Source organism: Nyctibius grandis, chromosome 28 (assembly GCF_013368605.1).
Source record: "Nyctibius grandis isolate bNycGra1 chromosome 28, bNycGra1.pri, whole genome shotgun sequence".
In the NCBI taxonomy this organism is placed as follows: domain Eukaryota; kingdom Metazoa; phylum Chordata; class Aves; order Nyctibiiformes; family Nyctibiidae; genus Nyctibius; species Nyctibius grandis.
The window spans coordinates 3,672,841-3,696,976 of record NC_090685.1 but is presented as its reverse complement, the minus strand read 5'-3'; the positions used below and the strand labels follow the sequence as shown (position 1 = coordinate 3,696,976).

Here is a 24,136-nt window from a genome sequence, read left to right as displayed (position 1 = left end):
CACAGAGGACAACAGAAAAAAAAAAAGGAGGAAAAAAAAAGAATTTCCACACTCCACATAGAAATAAGATATCTGCCTATAAATCAAAAGTGATATCCATTGAGACAGTGAGAATAAATGAGACAGTGAGAATAAACGCTAGAACTACCATCATTTCTTGTCCTTTCCCATTCATGTCAATCAAGAAAAATCCTAAAGAATAAGATCACCAAAAAGCAGTGGCTCTAGGCGTCCTCAGGCTCTGCCCATCTCTTTTATATCTCTTATCAAATTAATATTAGTAAGAGACGATGTTCAGAAACAACAGAATGAAGGTAACTCATTGACTCTTCCTGGTGACCTAACAGGTTAATGAAAATTAAATCAGTTTGCAGGAGTCAATTCAAGGTCACTTATGTGACACTTTTCTGAAGTACCCAAATCAGACAGTGTAAATCAAAAGGTCATGCAAGAACGGGGCTTGTCAAGCGACATAGGCTTTTATTTTTCTTTGAATAGACACAGAGCAAATATCTTTCCTGCTAGCATGACAACGTTCTTCCACCAGCTCCAGAAAAAGGAACGGCTGAAATGGAAGAAACTACAGGCTTTCAAAAATGAATTAATCCAGTTTCTCTGATCTCATGAAGAGACCTCTAGTCACGCTCTGGGAAAACCCTGGGGAGACTCATTTTACCCAGACTCATCTTACCCAGTCCTGCTCTTTCGCTTTCTCCCACCAGAAAACCAAAATAAGTTATTTGAAATGGTCACGTCACTACCAGCTGGAAAAACTGAGGGGGAAGGAAGGGAGACTGAGACACATAGAGTGTTTGTAATCCAGAGAAATTAATTAAAGATTTTATGAGAAACTTTAGGAAAACAACAAGAGGATATGGGGAACACCAGAGCCACAGATGAAAAGGAGAAAGGTAAGAAATTGCTCATCCTCCTTGGCTTTCAGTGGTGACACAACTGCTTACAGCCCCACCAGTTTGCGTATCAGGTCTCAGCAGTGAAAACAGCTTCACTGCGTGGGAACTTCACGCAGCACCTGGCATCCCAGTGCGTGGCTTTCTGTAACAGACTGGGGGGTGCCTCAATGTGAAGATGGAAAAAGTCCTCTTCTGCTACCCAACAACTGTTAGCTGGGGCTTCTGTGAGCCCTCACAACTCCTGTGTAAGTGCAGATGTAGAAGTGAGCAGTAGTGTAAGGACCTAGAAGTAATTAACTTCTGTTACTGCCAGAAGACAGAAAGGAGTGAAAAGAATGGGAAAAATGGGATTGTGCCTCAGAGAAGAAAAAAAAGTCATGTGTTCCTGCCAATTTTGTTTAACTTTCAAAAGACTCCACATGCAGCAATGCAGTTATTTCACATTACAGCAAAGCAGCGAGAGCACAAGATGGCAACCCTAAGCTTTGGAAATGAAGAGCTACCTGCAGCACGGCCCACGGCAATTACCCCGTCATTTCCTTACCGCTCATTTTGAGCCTACAACACGTGTGTGAGGAAGTCTTTTTACAGCTACTCCTCTGTGTTACAAGTAAATTGGTTTCTGACACCCTTGATAGCAAAGTAGCCCCTGGGGTGATTTTGAAGTCCTTAGAAGAGTTGGTAAAAGCAACTCTAAACTCCAAGAAGGAACCCCAGACATTGTCATCATTGGTCCCTCAAGAGCTACACCTTGTGAAGCAACGCAGGGATCGGAGCATTGCATCTTAACAATATTTGTCTCGGGTTTGCTCTGTCTGGTCTATTTGACCTATCAGTTTGGTCTATTCTGAGCTAACGGCAACGAAAATAAGCAATGTACTCTACTAGTTTGTTGAACTATACCGTGAAAATGCTGGGATGAAAGAATTGTGCCCCGCTATGTTCAAAGGTAGGCTTACGCGAGATCTCCTCTCACCTACTTTATACAGTTGTGGAGAGAACGAATTTAATGGGAAGTTAATGTTGCTTTTTCAGTGACATTCTGCCAATAGTAAGAACAGTCCTCAGGACAGCAAAGCTGTCGACAGAGTAATGGAAAGGAGGAACCACAGAGAGAGAGAAAGATACCCTGTCTGGAAAAAATAACAGAGTCCACACATATAGTGGAGTGGTTCTGGAAATTGTTGTTCCGCCTTTGTAATCTTCTTTGGGGGGAAAAGAAAAAAAAGAAGAGAGGCTTGTTCTTTGAATAGTAACTGTAATAAAGTTGTGTCACCACTGCAGCTTTTACATTACTGGCATTGTGCTTTGCAGGAAAAAGAGACCCACGTACCTTTTGTTGCCAGCCGGACACAGTTGATTTTTGTTTCCTGAAAAATAATAAAAAAAAAAATTATAGGAAAACATCAAGGTGTGTAATTTGCCCCTTCTACAATAAACACACATTCCTTTAAAAAGGTACTAGAACAAATAAGCATTTTTCTTACACTTCATCTCTGAAAATACCACTAACAGTTTTAGTTGCACAAAACACTCCATACTAATGGACTTGCTTACAGCTGCTTCTCTAACTGTTGAGAAGTTAAGAGTGACAACATGTTTTTCCACACTCGATGTGTGAGTGATGGGTCCCGCGTAACTGCCTGATTAACTAATAGAACTTACCAGTGAAACGACCTGATCTGTAATCGGCAGACAAGCCTTGGGTCAAACGTACATGCAACTGTACATCTAATTTTCTAATACTGCAAATTTTGCAAATTGGGTATTTATTTAAACACATGGCAAACAGACACCGAAGCAGTCTTTTGAATATTTCAGCTCTCTGATACGTATGCGAAGCATAACAGCACGCGGCACGGCGAGCTCTGCCAAACGAGCGATTCAAACACAACCTGCACCGCCGCGGTTTTGCATTGCAGAGCTGGGATAAAACCCAACGCTTTTGTTCAATCCACCTCAGAGCCTGCAGATCTGCGTAAACAGGAGTTTGGATCGGAACAGCAATGTTGTATTTGGCTTAATTAACAGCTCAAGCTCGGCAGCTTTCTCAGGCCACCTCCGCTGAAAACACATCTTTTCTGGTATCCCCAGCTCCTCATTGTACAGCCCTTACTGGCATGGGCTGCTCCAGTCTGATGCACGATCGCCATCCAAATCTTAATGTGTTGCTTTGGTTAGAAAGCTGACTTTGTCAGGCAGTAATCTGCTGCAGGGTTTTTGTAGCACTTTAAGTCTTCACACGCTCTTGTACATGTCTCAGGTGTAATGAATACTGCATCAATTACTGTGTGTAACAATGCTACATTAATATGGATGCTCTGGAAATAACAGCCTAGCAAACGCACTGCTGAGCACCTCAGTCCATCCTCAGACACTAAGATGAACACTGTGAAAGTCTGAATTTGCTCTTGGAGAATCACAGAATCATTTTGGTTGGAAAGGACCTTTAAGATCATCGAGTGCAACTATTAACCTAATGTTAGTTACCAAGGCCACCACTAACCCATGTCCCTCAGCACCACATCTAACTCGTCTTTTAAATCCCTCCAGGGATGGCGACTCCACCACTGCCCTGGGCAGCCTGTTCCAATGGTTTATAACCCTTTCGGTGAAGAAATTGCTCCTGATATCCAATCTAAACCTCCCCTGGCACAACTTGTGGCTGTTTCCTCTCATCCTATCACTTGTTACCTGGGAGAAGAGACTAACACCCTCCTTTCTACATCCTCCTTTCAGGTAGTTGTAGACAGCAATAAGGTCTCCCCTCAGCCTCCTTTTCCATCTGTGACAGACCCTCCTTGGCCTGAGCACAAACACACAGTCCCATTGTGCCTTTCTCCTCACAATTACGTTGCACGTAGGAAGGGGATAATTGCAGGACCAACACTGGGAAGCACAAGAGTGGTTCCCTCTGATCCCTTTCTATGCGTGCCTCCACATACCAGTCAGCCACACTATCTGGATATAAGCAACCCTGTGTGTAGTCTAGAAATGATGAGATATTCAGAAGGACAAACTGTCCCTTTGATCTTGCCTTCAAACTCTCTTAAGGAACTCCTGGACCACCAAGGACAAATCATGACTACTAAGGACATCCTTTCCCAGCCACACAGTCCCCAGAGGGGGACTGAAGCACTGTTTATCCCAGTAAACCAGAGGCATCTCTCTTCGGTACACCGACCCCTCTCTCCCTCAAAAATCAACTCCCCTACACAACCTGTACAACCATCGGCACTGAAAAGTCAACACAGCTGTACAACAGAGCTCCCCATTCATCTCTGCCTTGTGTATGATCAGCTCCAATTGCCAGCTATTCTGGAAATCCAAAATCTTTATTACGAGGGATGATATATGAAGAAGGAAAAACACAGCTTTATTTTCAGAGCACAGCCTCAGCACATAATGCCGGGAATTGTAAGACAGACAGATCCTGATGTAGTTTACAACCTAAGAGAAGGTGACCTGGAAAATCAGTGATGAAAAATAAAATAAATAAAAAATGTCAAGATAACATTTTTGCAGTTTAAAAGTAGGTGGACACTTGGCTCACATTTCCTTGTGGAAAATTTTCTTGTGTATTTATTGCTTTCTGCTGGCTTCAAAGTGCAACAAAAAGCTGTAGAGATTAGTCAACGTTGAGAAAAGAAGAGGTGAGAAAACAAAACCCGAAATCTTGTTAATGATGCTGTAACTGATCTCATTTGAGCATGTGCATATTCCTGCACATTACCCTCCCACAGGGTAATTTGAGAAGACAGGATGCAGTATGTTCTGTTTGCATCTACAGCTACTAATTGCTGCATTTAGCACAGACAGTCATAGTTATTAGAAGACCATGATCTGGCACTGCCAAAAGCAAGGGCAATCAATCACTAGAGGAACAAGACATCTGGACTTCAGAACATTTCAAATTGCATCTTCCGAGAAGGAAAACATAAAAGAAACCTGCACAGACACCAGACAACCAGCTACTAGAGATGCTGACGTTCAAAGACTTGAACTTAGTCCATATTCCTGATTAGGGTTGATTATTCCATCAATTTCCATTGATCACCTCATTGATCAACCCACTGCTCATCTCTCTGGTGTCTCATAAAAATAAGATCTCTTTAAATTGACTCTATTTTTCTTTGATTGATGCTGAGAATTGTGAGTTTGTATGAACTTTTCTACCAAGACACAGAAAAAATAAATACACTTTTTTTTCCCCAAAAATTATTAAAACCATTTTCCCACAATCACATTTGTTTTCTGAAAAATACTGCTTTCCATTCAGACAAAGTGCTTTCCTGCCCACATAAAGGAAGATGCTTCTCTTTAGCCAATAGTAAAGCAGGAATAAACAACGCAGGTAATTCTCAATTATCCATCCAGATGGCTCAAAGCAACTACAATAAAAATAATGAAATAAAGGGATAATTTAAAAAGTTGTAGAATAAAAAAATAATTTCCCCAAATTTCAATCTCTATGTTGTTTCTGAACATTCTTTCAAATGCTGTGATACCACAGAAGTTTTACAAGGCCTTATGTCTACAACCATCTTAATGATGACCCAAGATCCTACATATTCAGTATAAGACACTTGGTTCGTATTATGGCTGCAATCACAGGAATAACTTAAATTAAGATCCCAGCAGCCCTACTACTTCGGCTCTATATTACTGCCAGGTTAAGGCAGATATTTTATATCCAAGCAGTAACAGAACAATGTAGGCATATTTTAACCAAGATCCTGGAATAGAAAAACACCACATGAATACATCCTACAGCTCTTGATCCAACCTTCATTTCCAACATGTTTCGTATCCAGAAAGCTTACTGCGTATTAAGTCCATCTACATGTTTACTAGAACACATTTATGGAAGTTTGTTTTCTGGAATTTACTTCTATATGAATAAAATATGATCATGGTGTACCCTCACTCAAGGCTGAACCCTGGCTAAATTTTTAAGTCCATACACCATGGACACAGACCATATGAGGACTGTGTTTTGGAGTGCTGGCAAACCATTCCTGGAGGGCAGACCTGGACCTATAGTTCGAATGAGCTGGAGACCCCCTGAAGAGAGCAGAGATTGTGCCGAGGAGCCGGGTGAGCCCTCTCTGCCAACACAACTCATGCACACAGACATTAAACTACACGCCATGAGCCTGCTTTAGCATCCCTCTGAATTCTCAGAGGTTTTTTAAACATTCTTTTAATATAGTTATTTTCTTTCTTTTTCAAAGCAAGGGAGCTGATGCTGTTTACTAATTAGGTTCCTAAACGCACATTTCACTGAAGTACACTGAATGATAACAAGACAAGTTCTGCCTCTGTCTCTTCAGTGTTTGGATGGGAACAATCTTCTGCTGAAAAGGGCTACGAGGGCAGCAGGACATATGTTTATGTGACAGCTGAATCTTCACAACCTAAAAGGGCAAATGATTTTTTTTTCTTTTCTTTTAAAATGACAGCTTGCTGTTTACAGACTACAAACAACAATAAAAGCAGCAGAGCTTTTTCATCCATCTGTTTTCACACCCACTACTTTTTCTTCCCTTTGCTATTATTATGACTTTGCATCAGTTAAACAGTGCTGCCTTGGCTGAAGAACCACCTGCCAGCAGCAGCGAGACCTGCTGTCCCCAGACGTACCGTTTGGGGCTGCCCTGCAACAGGCACAGTTTCATCAGGCAGCTCAAACTGGGGACAGGTAATTTTAACTTTCACTGGTGCGCAGACAAGACAAGTAATTACCAATCTCCCACTTGGCCTCAGCTGCAGCTTTAGTTCCCCATGTCCCACAGCTACACACTGAGCATGCTTGTTGGCAACCTGCTTCCCACAGGATAGAAACCTTGGTTCTGCCCACTGACCATCCTATGGAATTATTTTTTTTTTTGGTCCTCAACAAATTTTGCCCAAGTTCAGGGGAGCTCTAGATCGTGTGTTTCTTTTTTATCCCACTGAAGCCAACTGTTTGCTCTCTTTAAAATGAATTACGTCCATATGTCTGTGCAGGGTCAATGAACTCCCCTATAATTTCTATTGCCAGCTTAAGGAAACCACTAGTTCTCAGAGAGAATAAGCAAAACTTAGTATTGCCTTTCCAATTACCAGCTATTTTTAGTGTCCGTGTCATTTGGAGAAGGGAGGTTTAACAAAGTGGTTAGGGCTTTTACTATTTACAATAGAAAGTTATTTCAGTGATGTATAGTTAATCATTGAATACCCACACCTCTCAAACGTGAGGTAGACTGGAGGAGGATTTTATTTACTCTCCCAGAAAACACACAGGTCCACGTACTCTGGCCCACAATGGCAAACCAGATGTGGAACAGGGGGTTACAAAGAGTGAAGTGCCTCCACAGCTGCTTTATTTCTGCCCCAGCAGCTCCAACAGGAGATTAAGGAGTAAATATAAGTGAACAAAACTGTACGTCCGAAATCCTACTGAACACAGAGCTCCTCAAAGCTGTTTAACAGTTCACAGAAGCAATGCAGGCGGCCTTGGTGCCACTTCATTTTTCAGAACATGGCTCCTGCTGAGCTGAAGTACCTGTTTTTTTTTTCGTGGGCCATCTCCACAGGGAGGAATGCCACCTCTCTGCTGGCAGCTCTAGCCATACCTCCTAAAGGTCCCAGAAGAATAATGTTGTATACTGTGAGTAGACCTGTCAGCATCTACAAATCCAGCCTGAAGTCCCCTGATAATAATGAACTGCCTGATTGTGCATGTAGTACAAGTCATTAGAGAGAAAAAAAAAAAATCAATAAGAATCTCTGTAGAATTTATCATTCCCTCAAAAATAATATTCTCATTGATTCCTGTGGTGCTACTTCTCACAGTTCTGGCCTGAAAACGTCCTTCACCTGTTGGACCACCAGGCTGTGGGGGCAGCTGGCAGTGTCCCCCACCTCCGCTCCAGCTGCGTTACAACGGCTCCTGCCTCATCTCCCCTTTAGAGGAAAAATGGCCAAGAGTTATCGACTGTAACTGTGCCGTTACAGATTTCGTTTTAACTCAATGAGGTAAAAATGTACCTCCAGGAAGGATTTTTAGGAAGCTCTGGTTTCTGAGCTGCTCAAAAATTCAGGCAGGTTTCACAGCAGCCAAAGAATTCTCCCCATTTGAGCGTGCGGCGGGATCACTAAGCAGAGGCTGTCACTTACAGTGACCCAGATAAAGAACTTGGGGACAATGAAACCTGCAACATTTAACTTTGGTTACTAACTCAGTATAAGGATAAGAGAGGATAAGGAGTAACACTGTGTTGCCACCCTGGTCTCACCTTTCCGAGAGATAAACCCTGAAGGGGCTGGTGTTTTAAAGGGGCTGAGCTCAGGGCGGTATTTCAGACAAGGAACACGCCATGCTCTGTCAGGCAGCCATCTGTAGCAGGCGGCACCAGGACACCCAGCAAACATCACTTAACTATGTGGATGGCTGCGACAGCGCGTGCGGAGATCCTGCCAGAGGACAGCGAAGCCACTTGTCCATTCTTCTTCCTGCGTCACTTCTTGTGCTAACTCTGTCTAACAATCAAACACTAACTAAGGGTGCTTCTCACCCCCACAGTTACAAAGCCTGGAGCTTCTGTTTCCTTCTTCTCTTTTTTCCCCTCTCTTACTTCAATCTCTGACACATTTCAGCTCAGCATCTGGCTTTCAGCAGTCCCTAGGAGGGAAATTCACACAATTTGGAAGCGTTTTGTATAATAAGGCTGAAAACCATTCTGTGTCACACATGTTCTATTTAGACCCCTGTCTGGAAACAACACCATGTTGACCAAACTTCACGCAACTGTCCACAGAAAAGAATTCAGCCAGCGACAGCTCTCTCATTCAAACTCTCAAACAACAAGTACAACATTGCACAAGAGAAGGCAGAGAAGCTCGTGATCTGACTTTGCAGCAATCTGCCACACTTGTTTTGCATCCAGCTGTTAATTATGTTCCTTTCACTGTAACAATCACGGCTAATGGTTGCAGAGCAGACGAGAACACCAAATGAGCACAACCCTCCACGTACGGAGGAGCTGAAACAATGCCGAACTCCTGTAACGCTTCTGCCTCCTCCTCATCAAGCTTTTTGACCAAATACAGAATGTTTCTTCAAATTAAGCTCTCCCCAGAGCCCTGCATTTCCAAAGGAAGATGTTATGGTTCACTGCGCAAAGGTTTCTCATTGCTGGTTCCAGGTGTGGAAAGAAGTTTCATCATTCCACAACTGTCAGTGATTAATGAAACTATGGAATATCCTAATTAAAAAAATGAGCGGCAATGTTCTGTTAAGTTTGTCATGTGCAAGGGAACATAAGGCTATATTTTAATTGTGCTAAATTGTTACTGTTTCAGATTTTTTTGCAGATGTACATTATAAAAAATGCCACGTTGCAGCCATAATTATTGGTAGGCTTTATGAAGGGCAGTCAAAGCTGCTCAGGTTACGGACATAAGTGAAAACCCAGAACTCTTAAATACAAATTATACCTGTAAACAATTCTGGGAATGAAACAAAGCTTATTCTTTACAGCTGCAAAAGACTGGATGCAAATCAGACCCTAATGTTTGAAATGTGGGGCTTAAGGATTTTATCAAGAAACAAAAAGTACCACAGCTACTCCTCTGAAGATCCATATTCCACTCTTGGACAATTCCTCTATATTTTTCCCATAGCACTGCACTCAAGGACATATAAGCATCTACTGCACCAATATAAATTATGAACAAAGAGGCAATTGCTTGCTCAAATAGGAATTTGCTTTGGCAGGATACTTCTCATGCTGTCATAAACTGTGTCTTGCTGCATACAGACTCTTTCGATTAACTTATGCTTTAAAAGTCCTTTAGAGTCTTTTGTTCCTATTAGAACAGCTCAAGCAAGTCTTCCTTTCCTGAGTCCTCATCACCTTGTATGTAGAGTATGATGCATCCTGCCAGCTACAGAGATCCAGAAAAAAGCAGGAGCCACACATCAATGCTGCCTTAATCCAGAATGCCAAGGGAAGCCTACATTTCCATTCATATAATCCATTTATGGCATATTATATTGTACTTAAGCAAATAAAGTTTTTTCTTCCCTGGGGATCCATTCACTAGCAATTAACTATCACACAAGGGGGAACTAACTAGACACAGAGAGACATATACATATATTTCACAGTTTCCTTTATAAAGGCAAATCCAAAATTGAATTAATTGAGTAGTGCTGAAGGAAGCACTATCGACTAGAAAGGAAACCAAGGTGAAAAACAGCACGGTATTGAAGAGATTTGTGCTTGTCAGCCACACAGCAGAAACTCTGCAGGAGAATGGTGATGAATGAAGGTAGTAAAACATCGAGATATGTTGTAAACACTCACTGGCATTGCTAGCCTGTTAAACGACGTACGGTCCTCTGTGATCCACCTGCGTTTTGGGTATAAAAGACACTATCCCAAGCGCAGACCAAAGCCCACACCATTCACCTTTGATTGATTTTTCTAATTTTGCTTTTTCAGAGGTGATGACTTAGAGGATTTATCTATGTTAAAGTCAGATTCATGGAAGCGCTGGCAAATGTGCTAATAACACACTCGGCTACCCAACTTCTTGATGCCATGTTAATGCTCTAAGGCTCTTCATGAAGCCGGAGTGTCAAATTGTATCACGTTATGTGATAATGAAAAACAATTAGGGGAGTCAAAGGGGAGGAAGGTGAATCACTGCTTAAACTGGATGTGGCCTGTACACTGTTAGCTGAACAGACCTGAAACAGGGAAGTTAAAGAGAAGGTCATAAACTATTCTAGGCTGGAACAGAACAGGGAAAAAGAGCTCTTCACTTTTCCTATGACAGGATCTGTTGGGGCATTACATGTACATCATTTGAGTCTGAGAACAGGGCAGACTATGTTTCCTGTGCTCTCTCCATTTTAAACTTAATATCACAGAGTAACTATATGTAAAAATATAGGCCAGGGTATTCAAAAGGAGTAAGAAAGACATACACATAGTCCCCCCTGCTGTACGAGTTACTCAAGCTGAAACTCCCAACCATAGGTGCTACATTATGATGTGACCAAATGCAAGCTACAAGGTAATCCAAATCCATAGCTTTTGGGTAGTTCTCATCTCATAATGTCTCCTCCAAAATTACAAGCACTGTGAACTGGAGACTACCAGGATATTGCAGTTACGTCTTTTAAAAGCACAATAGCCCCTACTCTGACATTCATGCTTATGCAAGGAAACAAAAAAAACCCACACCAACAAATTCTAAGCAATTAATTTTGTAAATCACATGTCAACATGTGCCTTTACATAGTCTGGCTCCCCAACACGTTTCTCACTGGATCTAGGCATCAGAGAGAGACCTGAGTAAAGGACAAGTAGTGGCATGTTTAATTTTCATCAGATTTCTGTAAGAGCCTGGAATAATGAGGAGGAGTTAAACTGGCATCCAATGGAGAAGGAAGGAGAAAGACAAAGAGGATAAGACAGAGGTGGTCATATGTACAGATCCAACTTCAATTTTCTCTGCACTTACTCCATTTGCCTTGCTAAGAGCCTGGAAGTATATGCTGTAGCTTTTCAGGGGAGAAAGTGGAGCATTCCAGTAGCCGTTGTAGGTTTTGTTGTCGCCCACTGTGAATGGCTGTGTGACGGGCAGGTTGACGGGTTTCAGCTCAGCTGCAAAGTAGTGTGGTGAGTCAAGACTGGAAGCGTTCTTGTAGCTCACTGGGACAGAGAAGCATTCAATGATGTCCGCAGCTCTCCGTGCTTTCTGCAGCTTCTCCTCCTTGACAACAAGTTGATAGACACTAGGAGGGAAAGAGAAAGGTAAGATTAGAGCCCCAAGAGCCTTAAACATCAAGAACATTTCCAACACTAAAAGGAAAAGGCAAAGTAAGAAAAACATTGCTAGGGCATCACAGCAAACATCTCTCAGCACACCAGCAACAGCGGCCACTGAATGTTACTATGTGGGCAAGACGCTGATCACTTGCTCTGTGGATTTAGTTGAGTTAATCAAGGTACACCTTGGTGAAAGTCAGAACAGATTTCAATCATGGCACACTTTGGGAAAAAGATTAACGAATAAAATATCCAGTTGACAACAAATTTTTAATGTACTTAATATTAGAAAGCAGATGCTCTCTTCTTCAGCCACAACGTTGAAACATGAATTGTTTGCTTGGGCTAAACAGCAATTGTGGTAGAGGAGAGCACTAGCAGGTGGCAATGGTGTCAGATCCCTTCTGAAACAGTTTCAGGGTGCAAGAATCAGTTTAGATCAAAAAATATTCTCACATCTTCTAAGAATGTAACTTTTTTTGGCCCTCCCTCACAGCTCTTTCTGGGATATATCCTGGGACGTAGAGTTCTCTAACATTAATTCCTGATGGCAAGTCTCCTCCTACCTTCTGTCACTAAAGGCTGGCTTATACACTGAGCAGGTGGCTTTATAGCTCTCCCAATTGACTTTTGTTTCAGGAAACAACAACTCTTCGTGTTCTTTCTAGGTCTATGAAATGTTAATCCTTTTTGATTCTCGCTAAGCTTGTGGCCTCTATAATATGTAATAGCAATCCGGTTATTTCTAGCTTACTATTTCAGGCTCAAAGAAGTTGCAAGGCATTCAAATGCACTCTGCTTTTTTTCCCCCCCCCCCCTCAGGCAGTTAACAAAGCCCTTAAGTTCAATGCTGATACACAGCTGAGGCAGGTTTACTGTCTGCTTAACACCACTCACCCGTTTGACAAAGAAAGATATTGCTGCAGTCATTTTATTTTTTGTCAGGCCGTTCACACGTGCTGCCCTCACCTGTCTGTGTGAGACTGGTCCTTTGTTTAGTTAGGCAGGGGAGATCGATTAAAAGATCCGAAACAGCCAGCAGTGTATCATTCTCCCGGCTTTCACAGGCTCATTGGTGAAGAAAGATTGGTCTGAAAAATTTCTAGCATAGCAATAGCTCACCAGTGCTTCTGTGGGAAGCTTCTGTTCAGGCCCCTTCAACAAGCAGGAGCAGAACAAAACCCAGCTCAAGCTTTTGAATTGACTGTTATTTCAGGTCTGCGGGTAGCTGGGACAGTCACTGTTAACAGAGACGGTCAGTGAATCACTTGGAAATCATTTGGCTCCCACTGCTAGACACAAAACCAACTAATCTTTGCAAGTACGACCAATTTATGAATTGCTTAGCACTGAATTTATCCTCACGCAGGATGCTGCTACTAACGTTTGCTAATGCAGCAGGAGCACCCACCAAATGTGTGGACTGCAGCCTTTAACGACACCCCATCAACATCTTGGAAAACTTCCCTCAATCCTACAGTTCATTGGAGACTTTAATAAAATATTTTAGACTTTCTCTGGTATTTATTTTCTGATTTCTAAAAAGATAAACAGGTTTCCCAGCAACTCTTTAAGTATTATCATAGAGGACGTAGTGGGAGCTGTAAGCAAAAGCCTGTTTAATCTAAACTCTCCCCTCAGCTTAGCAGAAGAAACTTTTAGCACGCCACTTTGGACACTGTTTGCTAACAGACTCTCAGTAGATTCTTATCCTGACCCTTCTCTCTGGCAATAATAATCTACCCTGCTAACAAACAAAACTGCAAACTTTTCCAGTAACATGCAAACTTGTAGCTGAAATTTTAATGGGCATTTGCCACAACTTCTAACCTAAAAAGTGCTTGGTTTCCATTTTATCCAACCCCAAACATTTGTCTTTTCTGGTTATAGAAAGTATTTCCTTTATGGATATACAGAAATATATACATATAAATATATATAAATCTCCTTTCAGCCTACAAAGAGGCCAAGGGTTCCCTCTTCCTATGTCCCTAGCCCTACAGTGTCCAAAGGGTGACCCACATTCTCTTGGTTATCCCACTTGCAAGCAATGACCCTACATACTTTTCTGTCTTCAGAGAAGAGGAAGCTCCCAGGGACATGAATTGCCAGATAACTGAGTCATCAGAGAACTTATTTACCTTTGAAGACGTTCTCAGTTTCTCTCTTGATGGTTCTGATACCTGCTCCACCAGCACAGGCACTCTTTTACATCATGAGCAAGAGTTCTGATACATATATATAGAACCTAAGAACAGATACTCTTTTGACTATTCTTTCACATTTTCGCTTTCCTACTTAGCCATTAACACACTTCTTCCTTTCACAGGGATAACTCACTCCTTTAATGACTTGGAATTTTACTTTTGAAGTTCATTCTTTTGGAATAAATTGAGGGGTCTCTGGAAGCAAAACGGTATGTTCATGGCATTCAACTGAAACGTAATAGACGTCCCATTTGTGTTCAAGTTAGAACCCTGTTAATCTCCTGCTCAAATACTGTCTCCTTTTCTACAAAAGAAGTATCTGAGCTAGTGCTGCTGTCATTGTTCCATCTAAAAGATGTGCTCTGGTGAAAGTCACGATGAGTGACTGACTGCTTGCTTTGCATTCCTTTCCTTTATGCCCCAGCTCACACTGGCTGACACGGCACATTCATCTCTACGTGCTTTACCTGCTTGACTTGGTGACCATCATCCTTCAGCCTGTTTTCTCCGAGTCTCAGTTGTTTGGTAGTGGTCAAGTGGCCACTCTCAAGGGAAGTGACCAAGTGACCAAGAGCGTGGCTGATTTCAAAGATTAGTCCGGACTGAAGATTATAACTCTGAGAAATTGTTTCCTTATTAAATGATTACTCTAGGTCTCACTTTCTGATATTTTGATCTGCCTGGTCCTTTCAGAAGTGCAGGATTCACAGTTCACCCCTTGCCGGTACACAGACTGGTACAGTCTCATTTTCTTTTTTTCTTCTTTTCTGCCATATCTTTGTTTTTCCGGTTATGCTCTTTTCCGCATGTTTCGTTTTCACCTAGGAGCAGAATTTTCCTGATTGCCTTTAGGACATCTTCAGAGATCAACTTCTCTGCAACAACCAGTGAAGTGCTGCAAGGCACATCAAGTGCTTCCACACCCACTGCCATCAGCATGAAGACACTCTCATAACTGTTTGCCTTTTCATTGGTGCAAAAAGCCAATGATCCTGTGTCTGAATGGAATTCCCGTGGGAATTCTGAGTAGCAATTACCCACCCTAAAGACTGGCCAATCTGCATTACTACAACAGCTCTCAAAAGAGTAAAAGCAATTCAACTTTGCTCAGACAATGGTAACTTCCCATGATACATTATGACCCCAAAGCTTGCGGTTGGGCACTAACTCAAAATAAACTCTGTGAGCAGGATCTGCCCTGTTGGCCTGCAAAAGCACTTCGGCCGCAGACACATCTCTGTTTCGGTGCTGAGCACCCTCAACCATTTGCAACTTGTTACAACTGACAATTTCGTAATACACAGCAGTGTGATTCCAACCAAGGAAAAGGAGGTGTACTTTTCCAAAAAGAAGTGCTAGAGGGAAGGAAAAAAAAAAAGTGGGCAATGGAAATAAGGAGGAGAGATCCAAACTATTCTAACAGCTCTTATTCTGCTACCAGGTAAGCAGTAACATGGATCTCCTGGGGCTCTCCTCCTCTCACGCTTCAAAGCTACTGCTTCCAGTCAGCATCAGCTAACACTGCTTTCATAGCAGGAATCAATACATCAGTTGAAAATGCCCAGCTGGATAAAAGAAAGTTTCAGTGTCAGACATTGCAATTATATTAAAAAAGACAACAAAAGCAGAGCAGTAAAACTCCCAACACTATATAACAACTTCAGTACCAATAAACTGAAAGATGACACAGTAAAACTAACTACTGCATTTCAAGCTTTGATATTCAGCCACATTTGCAAACACTGCAATCAAATCCACACATGTGCACGCTGCAGGGCAAGAGAAGCAGGAGTCTTGAGTTCCTCATGCTAAGCTACTCCAAGAAACCTCGCTGCAACCAAGTAACCCTGCTGTCCCCATAGAGGAGAGGAAAGGACTGGTTTCCAAACACCCATAAGCTCTGCTCTCCAGAGAGCTCTCTAGGGATTCTCAAATCTGGGCCCCTAACCAAATGCCTGACTTCCCAGAAGACTGCCCTGTTGTGCAGCTGCCGACTCCTATTAGAAAAGGAGGCCAAAACTGGGTTGCTTGATAAATTTCACAGGTCTTAGATAAATCCACATTACTTTAAAGGAAGCTTTTTGAAGTTTTTGAAAGCTCCATTCTAAATCCCTGATAAAAGCACCAGCCATAATGGTCACCACGGCACAAATGTTGTCTGTAGAGGAAGAAAATGAGCTCTTATCATCATCTACAAGGTAATCTTTTAAATGATGAGTTCCCTGTTCAGTGTAGAAGCACAAGTGCGGATAATCAACTTTCCAAATCACAGCCCGTTTCTGTGCGACAAATCTCTCTGAGCACTGTTAGACTTCTCCTTCCTCTGCTCCTCATTGCTCTTTGTGCTGCTTGCAGCACAATTGGAGGATGGACTGAGGAAGCTCTTGTCCACAAACCCAGCCATGTGTTTAGACCAGATTCCAGTTTTGGATGTAGGATGTGCATGAATGTGGAGAGGAAAAGCTGAGTCAGAGCCTTCCATAAAGCATCCAGCATCTGCTCAGTGCACTTTGGTATCCTGACATGATGCTTATCAACAAGGCGAAATCTCCACTAACCCCCTGATAATGGTAGGGTATGAAAAGGAATATAATCTCTTTGTAACCTTACAGTGATCCCCTCACCTGACTTATTAAAGCTGAAAAGAAACGATGCTTCTGCTGCTTAGTACTCCCTCTGGACCAATTTTGGTATGAAATTTTCTTAAACGTATCACATAAAGATTTCATATATTTTCATTTAATTTTAACACATAAATATATTATCAGACATATATTATTTCCAATAATATTTCCTCTTGGGGAACAAAAATAAGTGGCAATTAGTACAGCCTGATCTTGCAGTGTATTTTTTCACAGATTATTGTAAGCAGATTATTTGCAGTTCACCCTAGAGAGAACAGGAACTTCTCATTTCTAGCTCAAATGAACACACTACTTTCAGAATAACTGTTTGATAGGCTACAGGAAATATTACCAAAGGGTAGAGGTTTCCGTATTAATAGTTATTTTAATTCAAAGAATGAAGGACAAAAAGGGCAAATGAAGTAAGAATGGAAAAGACATGCATCTTCTAACAGCTGTGTCACCTCAGACTGAAGGTACGTGGGACGTAGCAGCTGACATGGAGCTGGACACTGAATTTCCATTGTTGCACTTATTCTATGGAATTAACAGATTCGGCACTTCTGAAAACACTATCCAAAACCATAAGAATCAAACCCAAATGCTATCTGACCAATCCATGAGAGTTAACGCTGCACAGAGGTGAATAAAAGGCAGCGTGTGCATATGAACAGAGTCAAAATTACAATAATTAGAGAGGCCAACAACCAATTCAGCTTCTTTTTTCTTATTTACAACGCAAATGTTTTTAAGCAGCATGCTCTTAAGACCGTGAGAACATTGTCAGCATGCTGGTTCATACTCCCGGCAAGCATCACAGAGAGACCCCAAATACCGAGTGCTGATTTCCTACTGCAGAGCTCTGTAACAAACCACCAAAATCAGATATGACTTCAGTCACCAAACACCAGGCCTGCCCACTGGAAATGTTCACTGGAAATACACCCCCAGACCAGTTTCTCTGGATGTTACTTAGACATGGCAGTCCTGATACCAGCCAGCCTTTTTTTTTTTAAGAGCCCATTTTTTAAGTTAACAGTTAAGTCGCAGAATCCAGGCTATAGATACTTAACACCAGCTTTTTTTATCATCTGGTTTTCCATTTAACTTATGACACCGTTATATTTGGTTGAGCCAATGTAAATATATTTGTATATATCCATGAAGGTTCATCGCCTTTATTCTGACAGCATGGAGCCATCTCCCAGGATACTGGAAGAGGAGAGGGTTTGATGTGCTGCCTGACACCCACATTTAGAATTCAGATTAGCTATTGAATGTGCACACGCTTGTTTTATGGCCAAGCTGATTTCAGTGATGCAAACTGAGCCAGAAGAGCAGCATCAACATCTTTATTTTCTCTTTCTTAAAGGTATCTAAATAAAAGCCTTAATTCTGCCACACAGACAATACGAAATAAAACAATGGGAAATTTGAGGAAATATAATAGGAATGGAAGCTAGAAATATCCTATAAAAATCTATCAGTAGCTTATAGAACTTACTTTAAAAAATTGTGAAATTAAACAATAAATGAGATCCTTCAGTAAATGAGATGCCTCCAGCCCTCCCATGAACTTGCATAGAAGAGATGTTGTAAAAAATTCAACCAAAACCCACTAAACTCTAAAAACAATCTATAGAGCATAAATCCTACTAAAATTTACAAGAACTAAATGGATAACTGCCATAAAGCCTGACGCTGGGACTCGCTGTTCTGAGCACACACTGCATCTACGGCACTGCTTTCCTTTGGCTATAATGGTGACCATTTCCTCACCAGGCTCCTCCTGCAATCCTATAATCAAACGTTCAGGCATTCAGAATTGACTCCACAGACAGATTCCAAGTTCATAAAGTTTTCTGGGTTCAAACAGGCGGCAATATATTCCTGAGAACTGAGTTACCTACTTCACATGTTCTAAAAATGTCACCCTTAATATCTTCAATAGCACCTTTAATCAGAAGCTCTGAAACTACTCTACAAAACATAATGACCTGAGTTTCACAGACACCTAAGGATGTACCTACAGTACCCAGCGCACTGTTCTGCAATTTTCTGTCTATTTAAGAACTGTTTCGAAACCCATTAAAATCAATTAAAGATTGCTACTATTCCCATTAGGCTTTGAAACAGCTCCATGCAGAATACAATAGGCTGAAGTTAAGGTTCGCTTTCAATAAACATTTTTATGCAGAAAATAGGGAAAAAAAGAGATTGTTCTGCAATGTCATCTTCTGGAATATGCTTGGCTATTTCAAAGATTCAAAAACTAGCCCATTATGAATATTGGGCTGCACTGTCATCAATACAATCATTAAAAGAAATCAGCTTGTTCGCATCTGCAAGGCATTCACAAAAATAAAGCTTATAATAGTGATGCTACTCAAGGAAATGGTCTCTCATATTGCAAAGTTATTCACACCAGATCCTTCATTTTGAAGTTATTTTTGTGTGTTCTTTTAACCTTCATTTAAATTAAACAACTCTTCTACTACATTCACTCAAGTTGAAGAATACCAACAAAATATCCAAATTTAACCAAATTTGTAAAAATGGCATAGAAAGAAGAGATGGTAATTACTGCCGCTGCTATGAAAAAAACCTGCTGAGACAGAGCCAATAATATTATAATCCATTTAATCAAGAAGGCTGGTTAGAGAGTCTCTTCACATTTTCTTCTACTCTTATATTCAGTTCAGTAGAGTAGATTTACTACCAAGGCATGTGGTACCCCGAAAATCATGAAACAAAGGGTAGCGATTTCACACTTGGATAATACTATTTGCAGACAGTTTTCACATGGGCATTCTTTTATTGCTAAAATTTCAAGCTTTGTTAAATTTACGTAGTGATTGAAATGGGCTCTAGAAAAAGTAAGAAAGTTTAAATACTACATGCTCTGTGTACAGGAGAGATATGGTCCCGTATGCTCCCCAGTCAGTATTGGTAACGACGACGAGCGACCTGTGGGACAGGCGGTGGGCTCTATTTAAGGTATTGTGCAGTGTCAGCCTTAAAAAAAAAAAAAGTAAAACTAAACAAGATTTGTATTTGTAGAAAAGCATCCTGTCAGCATCACTATATCCAATGCTATCATTGGCCAGAGTACTTTGTCTGACATTTCTTTGCAGTCGTACTGCAGCATCACATACAATTCCCAGAACTGACTAAAAACTGAAAAATCTATTAGAAAGTAACTTTTTGTTTAGTTTTTTTTTTTGGTGGGGTTTTGTTTGTTTGATTTGTTGTTGTTGTTTGGGTTGTGGTTTTTTTTTTTTTAAAAAAAAAGAAGTGATAATGTCATGTCAAATATAATGTCCCAAGGCCTCAGACCCTAAGTGGGTAGACTTCTATCCTGACAGACCTTGGAGGTACAATACCTTATTACCCCACCATTGCAGATGTATAAACAGTGGCAGGGAGAAAGTGCACTGGGCAACTTGCCCAGTACCACACAATATCAGCTGTATGTAACCAAATCCCCCATTCTTGCCCAATATTCCTACTTCCACCCACCAGCCGATATGTCCTAACGCAGGCTGGAGTTTCCAGCCTGAACGCATACTAATCCTAAAAAGCCTTTCAAAAAGGCAAAATAATAATAAAAAAAATGCTACTTCTGGGCATCCCTTGAGATGTGACCTGCAGGGATGAAGGAGGAGCAGACAGCACTGGGAGAGAGAGGTGCTCTGGAGGCCCTCTCTTTCTTAAAACTGCACCACATAAAAGACACAATAGTTTGTAAACTTGTACGAACACCAGTACCAACGCTGGGCCAAAAAGCAGGTATAACGATGGTTTAAATAAACAGTGTGTATGTGCACATCTAAATACCTGTGTGTGTGGACATACGTGTGCATCTATACATAAATACATATATTAAAATCAGTGCTTCCAACCTTGTAATGTTCCACTCACCATTACTCTTCTATGAATGATTAATGAATATGTCTTTCCAAGGAAGGACAGCTATTGAAAGAAATCTAAAAATGCAATTATTCCCATACAGTTGCGAGCAAGTCTAATCATCGCCGCAGTGTCTGTGCACAGCAAGCAGAAATGTGGTAACATGCACAAAAACATAAGTAGTTGTCAAAAAGACAACTCTATTGACAATATTTACAGACCAAAAAGAAGGATTTGTGTGCTTAAAAGCCCGTTTTTCCCAGCTGTATCATTTGGGCTAACGGAAGATGCTATCCATACTCATAATATCACCTTCTTTCCATCCCCAGACCACCAGAACACTGATACTGCATCTATTTACTCCGATTATATATGCATCATTCTTTTAAATGCCTTAAATTCTCTCAGTTCAATCTTCTTGGAAATAAAAATTTTAAAAAAGAAAGAAAAACCATATAGAACCAGAGGGCATTTCAAAGCTCTGTGTTCCATTATCTCAACCATCTCCATAAGCCTGACCTGGCTTGCAACACAGATTAGACCTAATAGCCGCTGTTCCCCAGTGCAACAAGCCCAGTCCCTATCTCGCCAGTTCAATGTTATTTTGTGCTGGCAGATTAAAGATAATGAGCACAGACAGATAACGGCTTTCGCTGCAGCAGGAGCTAATGTTAGTGGCTTTGGAGGTGTTTTTTCCCTCCTGAGCCACCTGCCATCTGTTTGATCTACAAAAAACCACCCCCTTTTTGTTATTGTCGCTTAGCATTAAACAGGCACCGCTGTCTGAGGTCTTGTCGTCATCCTCAGCGATGGCTGGTTTGAGACCAGAAGGATGTTTCAAGGACAAGAAGAGCCAAAGTGGTTCTTGAACAACCTGCAGGACAAGGAGGGACTATGGCACACCCTTACTGGGACTGCACAGTACCTCCTGCCATGTCCTTCATAATGGCAGTGGCTTGGACAAGGGGATGGCTATATTTGCATAAATTCTCAGTCAGAATTAATTTGGGTATTTCCAATGGCTTCCATTAAATTAAGTCCATTTGGATGCAGAAATAGTGTAGCTTGGATTTCAAAGCTTTCTCTCCCTTTTCCACAACCATACCTACCAGACTGTGGAGGGAAAATCCACACAGAAGAATCTGATGTCTTTTTAAAGAGAGAACACTAGAAAAACACTTTTTTTTTAGTTTTCTGTCTTTGTTGTTTTTTCCTTTAAAGGAAAAGGCTAAGGAAAACACAAGGCAAAAAGGGGGAACCTGCTCTATTTCTAACCTCAGGAGAAACTTCCTTACTAGAAAAGGCCCATATGGTCAGGTACCAGTCTACTCATAGTTATATCATCAATGTACAATAGCAAAGATGAGCTCTCCTGGATAAGGGTAATAGGGATTTTCAGCACCTGAAGCTGCAGGAGTATCAGTCAGATTCTTTCCACCTTTTCTGGACACTTTGTGCTTTTCAGAAAGTGCAAAGTGATCATGCTTCCGACACCAAGAAGAGGTCTTAAATGGTACCTTCACTGTAACACCTCCTGCCCCAGAATGAAGGAAAATTGAGGATGGAGAAAGGGAAGTAGGGAAGTCCGAAGGGCAAGGACTTCTCTGCATCAATTCGCAGCTAGTCTGTCATCATCTGTAAACCTCCACCACAGTGCGAATGGGGCGGATTTAAACATTAGGAGCTTGTATCTGATAGCTCACCAACTCCCTTCAAAACGGAGCATATTTTTGATACAAGAGAAAACAGTAAATATAGGGTGTACCCTTTGGCAGAAAAAAACCTCAACCTGCATCAACATCAGCTCCTGCAGTTACTTCGGGATGCGTCAAGGTGGGCGACAAGGGAAGTCAGCGTGGCCTCCTCCTCTGGTTTGCTGTTTGACCTTTCCACGAGAAGCACTGCACGCTCTGCCCCTCTCCTCGCCTTCCTCTTTTGCACCAGGACTACTTTTAATTAAACCAGTCCTATTTCCCTTTCCGTTTGCACAGCAAGCAAATCCCTCACCACCTCCTAACTCTGCTTTTTGCTTTGGAAAAATGCTGTGCAAGGAGAACTGAAATTACAGAGAGGCAGCACCATGGCTGCAGAGGTTTATTCTTCTGAAGTGTCTGGCTGCATTTATGATAATCCCTTCATTCCATCTGCAGCCCACGCACTGGTGCAGCAACCCCCTTTTCTAGTTCCAAGACATTATGCATTCATTATGGAGGAAATTAACACCTCAAAGCAAACTATAATTAGGAATTCTTCAATTCGGTTTATGCTTTTTCAATTAGGCCCTCTATAATTTTAATCACGGGAGCATTAACATGTTTCCGGAATTTATATACCTGTAGTATAATTAAATCCTGAAATGCCTTAGTCTGCAACAGCAAAGCAGAGCTTACTCATCTTCCCTTTTATCGCATTTTTGTGTTATTATAGACACATTGAGGGGCACCTGCTAGTGTAAACGTTGCCTGCCACATGCAACAGCTAAGAGCCCACTCACCATCTGAACTCATCATCCTCACTCCTGGTAGAGGGACTGCTGGCTGGATAGGGCTTGTGCACTGCTTCTGAAGGGTGGACATTTGCCAGGGACTTGTGCCCAGACTCATCCCATCTCATTTTAAGTACCTTAAGGAGCTGCTTCAATTAGGTAAATCATCCTCCGTGGCCTGCAAAAAGAGCCAAGCTCCTTGCTGTGCTCAGGCTCAGTTCATCCCATCGAAGGGTCTGATCCAAGGGCTCTCACAGGCAAAAGGAGGCTTGGCCATATACCTCGAGAAATTCAGAGTTTCTAATTTTTAAAGTCTTTTACACAGTTTGCTATTATCCTTTTATTCTGTGATAACATTATTGGCTCTGGGAGCTGTGAAGCAAAGCGATGTCTTGGAAAAAGAAACCTTCAAACTGGAAACCATGGGTATTTTCTCTTGTTCCCTCATCTTGCTGGTTGACAGCTTGATGTGAGAAAATGGCCATCAATTTGTGATTCTTAGCTTAAAGTTCAGACTTCATTAACCTTTTGATTGCTGGAATTTAATCTGACAGTTTATGTGGACAGGATAAAAGATTTATGAATAAACATTCACTCCCCCACTCTCAGTATCCTCAGGCCTTCATAAAACTATAAAGTGTTAGCAAAAGCTTCACTGTAGAGCTAATAAAATGCTGCTTGACACAAAAGAATTGGCTCTGTGTGTAACTTGATTGTTAAAATATTATCATTAAAATATATGCAAATTTAATAGCTTTCCTCTCCCATTTCTGTCTACTGCCAAAGCTCTCTGTGGAACGGTTAGTAAGACACAGCAGGTCATCCAGGCTCAGAGAACGGCTGTTTCTGATGCCTGATAAATGGGCAAAGGCAGTTTTATGACCTTTTAAGGGACAGTATTCTCAGATGAACAGTATACTGATCCAGTAAGAAAATGCATTTCCTATACCAGGTGAGACAATTGACCCAAAATACCCCTTATCCTCACCTTTTATGGCCAACACATGACTCTTCACGGGGAAACCAAAAAAAACCTTGAAACACCCATTCAACTAATAATGCCATGCTACCTAAAAGACTAAATATTCCTTCCCGATGCTTACGGTTGCCACCTTGCATCCTTATGTATCCCTATATCTCCATCACGCTTCTCTCCTGATACAGTAGCCAA

General features: G+C 41.4%; 1 protein-coding gene across 1 annotated transcript in view; it reads right to left on the bottom strand.

The window, feature by feature from the left end:
- The window catches only part of PTPRT (protein tyrosine phosphatase receptor type T), a 451,382-nt gene that overhangs the window by 80,063 nt on the left and 347,183 nt on the right, over positions 1-24,136 (bottom strand). Inside the window, exons 12-13 of the mRNA XM_068419550.1 lie at positions 11,433-11,706; positions 2,248-2,284 (exon numbers count right to left, since the gene is read on the bottom strand). Coding sequence (XP_068275651.1) covers positions 2,248-2,284; positions 11,433-11,706 — 311 coding nt within the window. The remainder of the gene's footprint in view (positions 1-2,247; positions 2,285-11,432; positions 11,707-24,136) is intronic.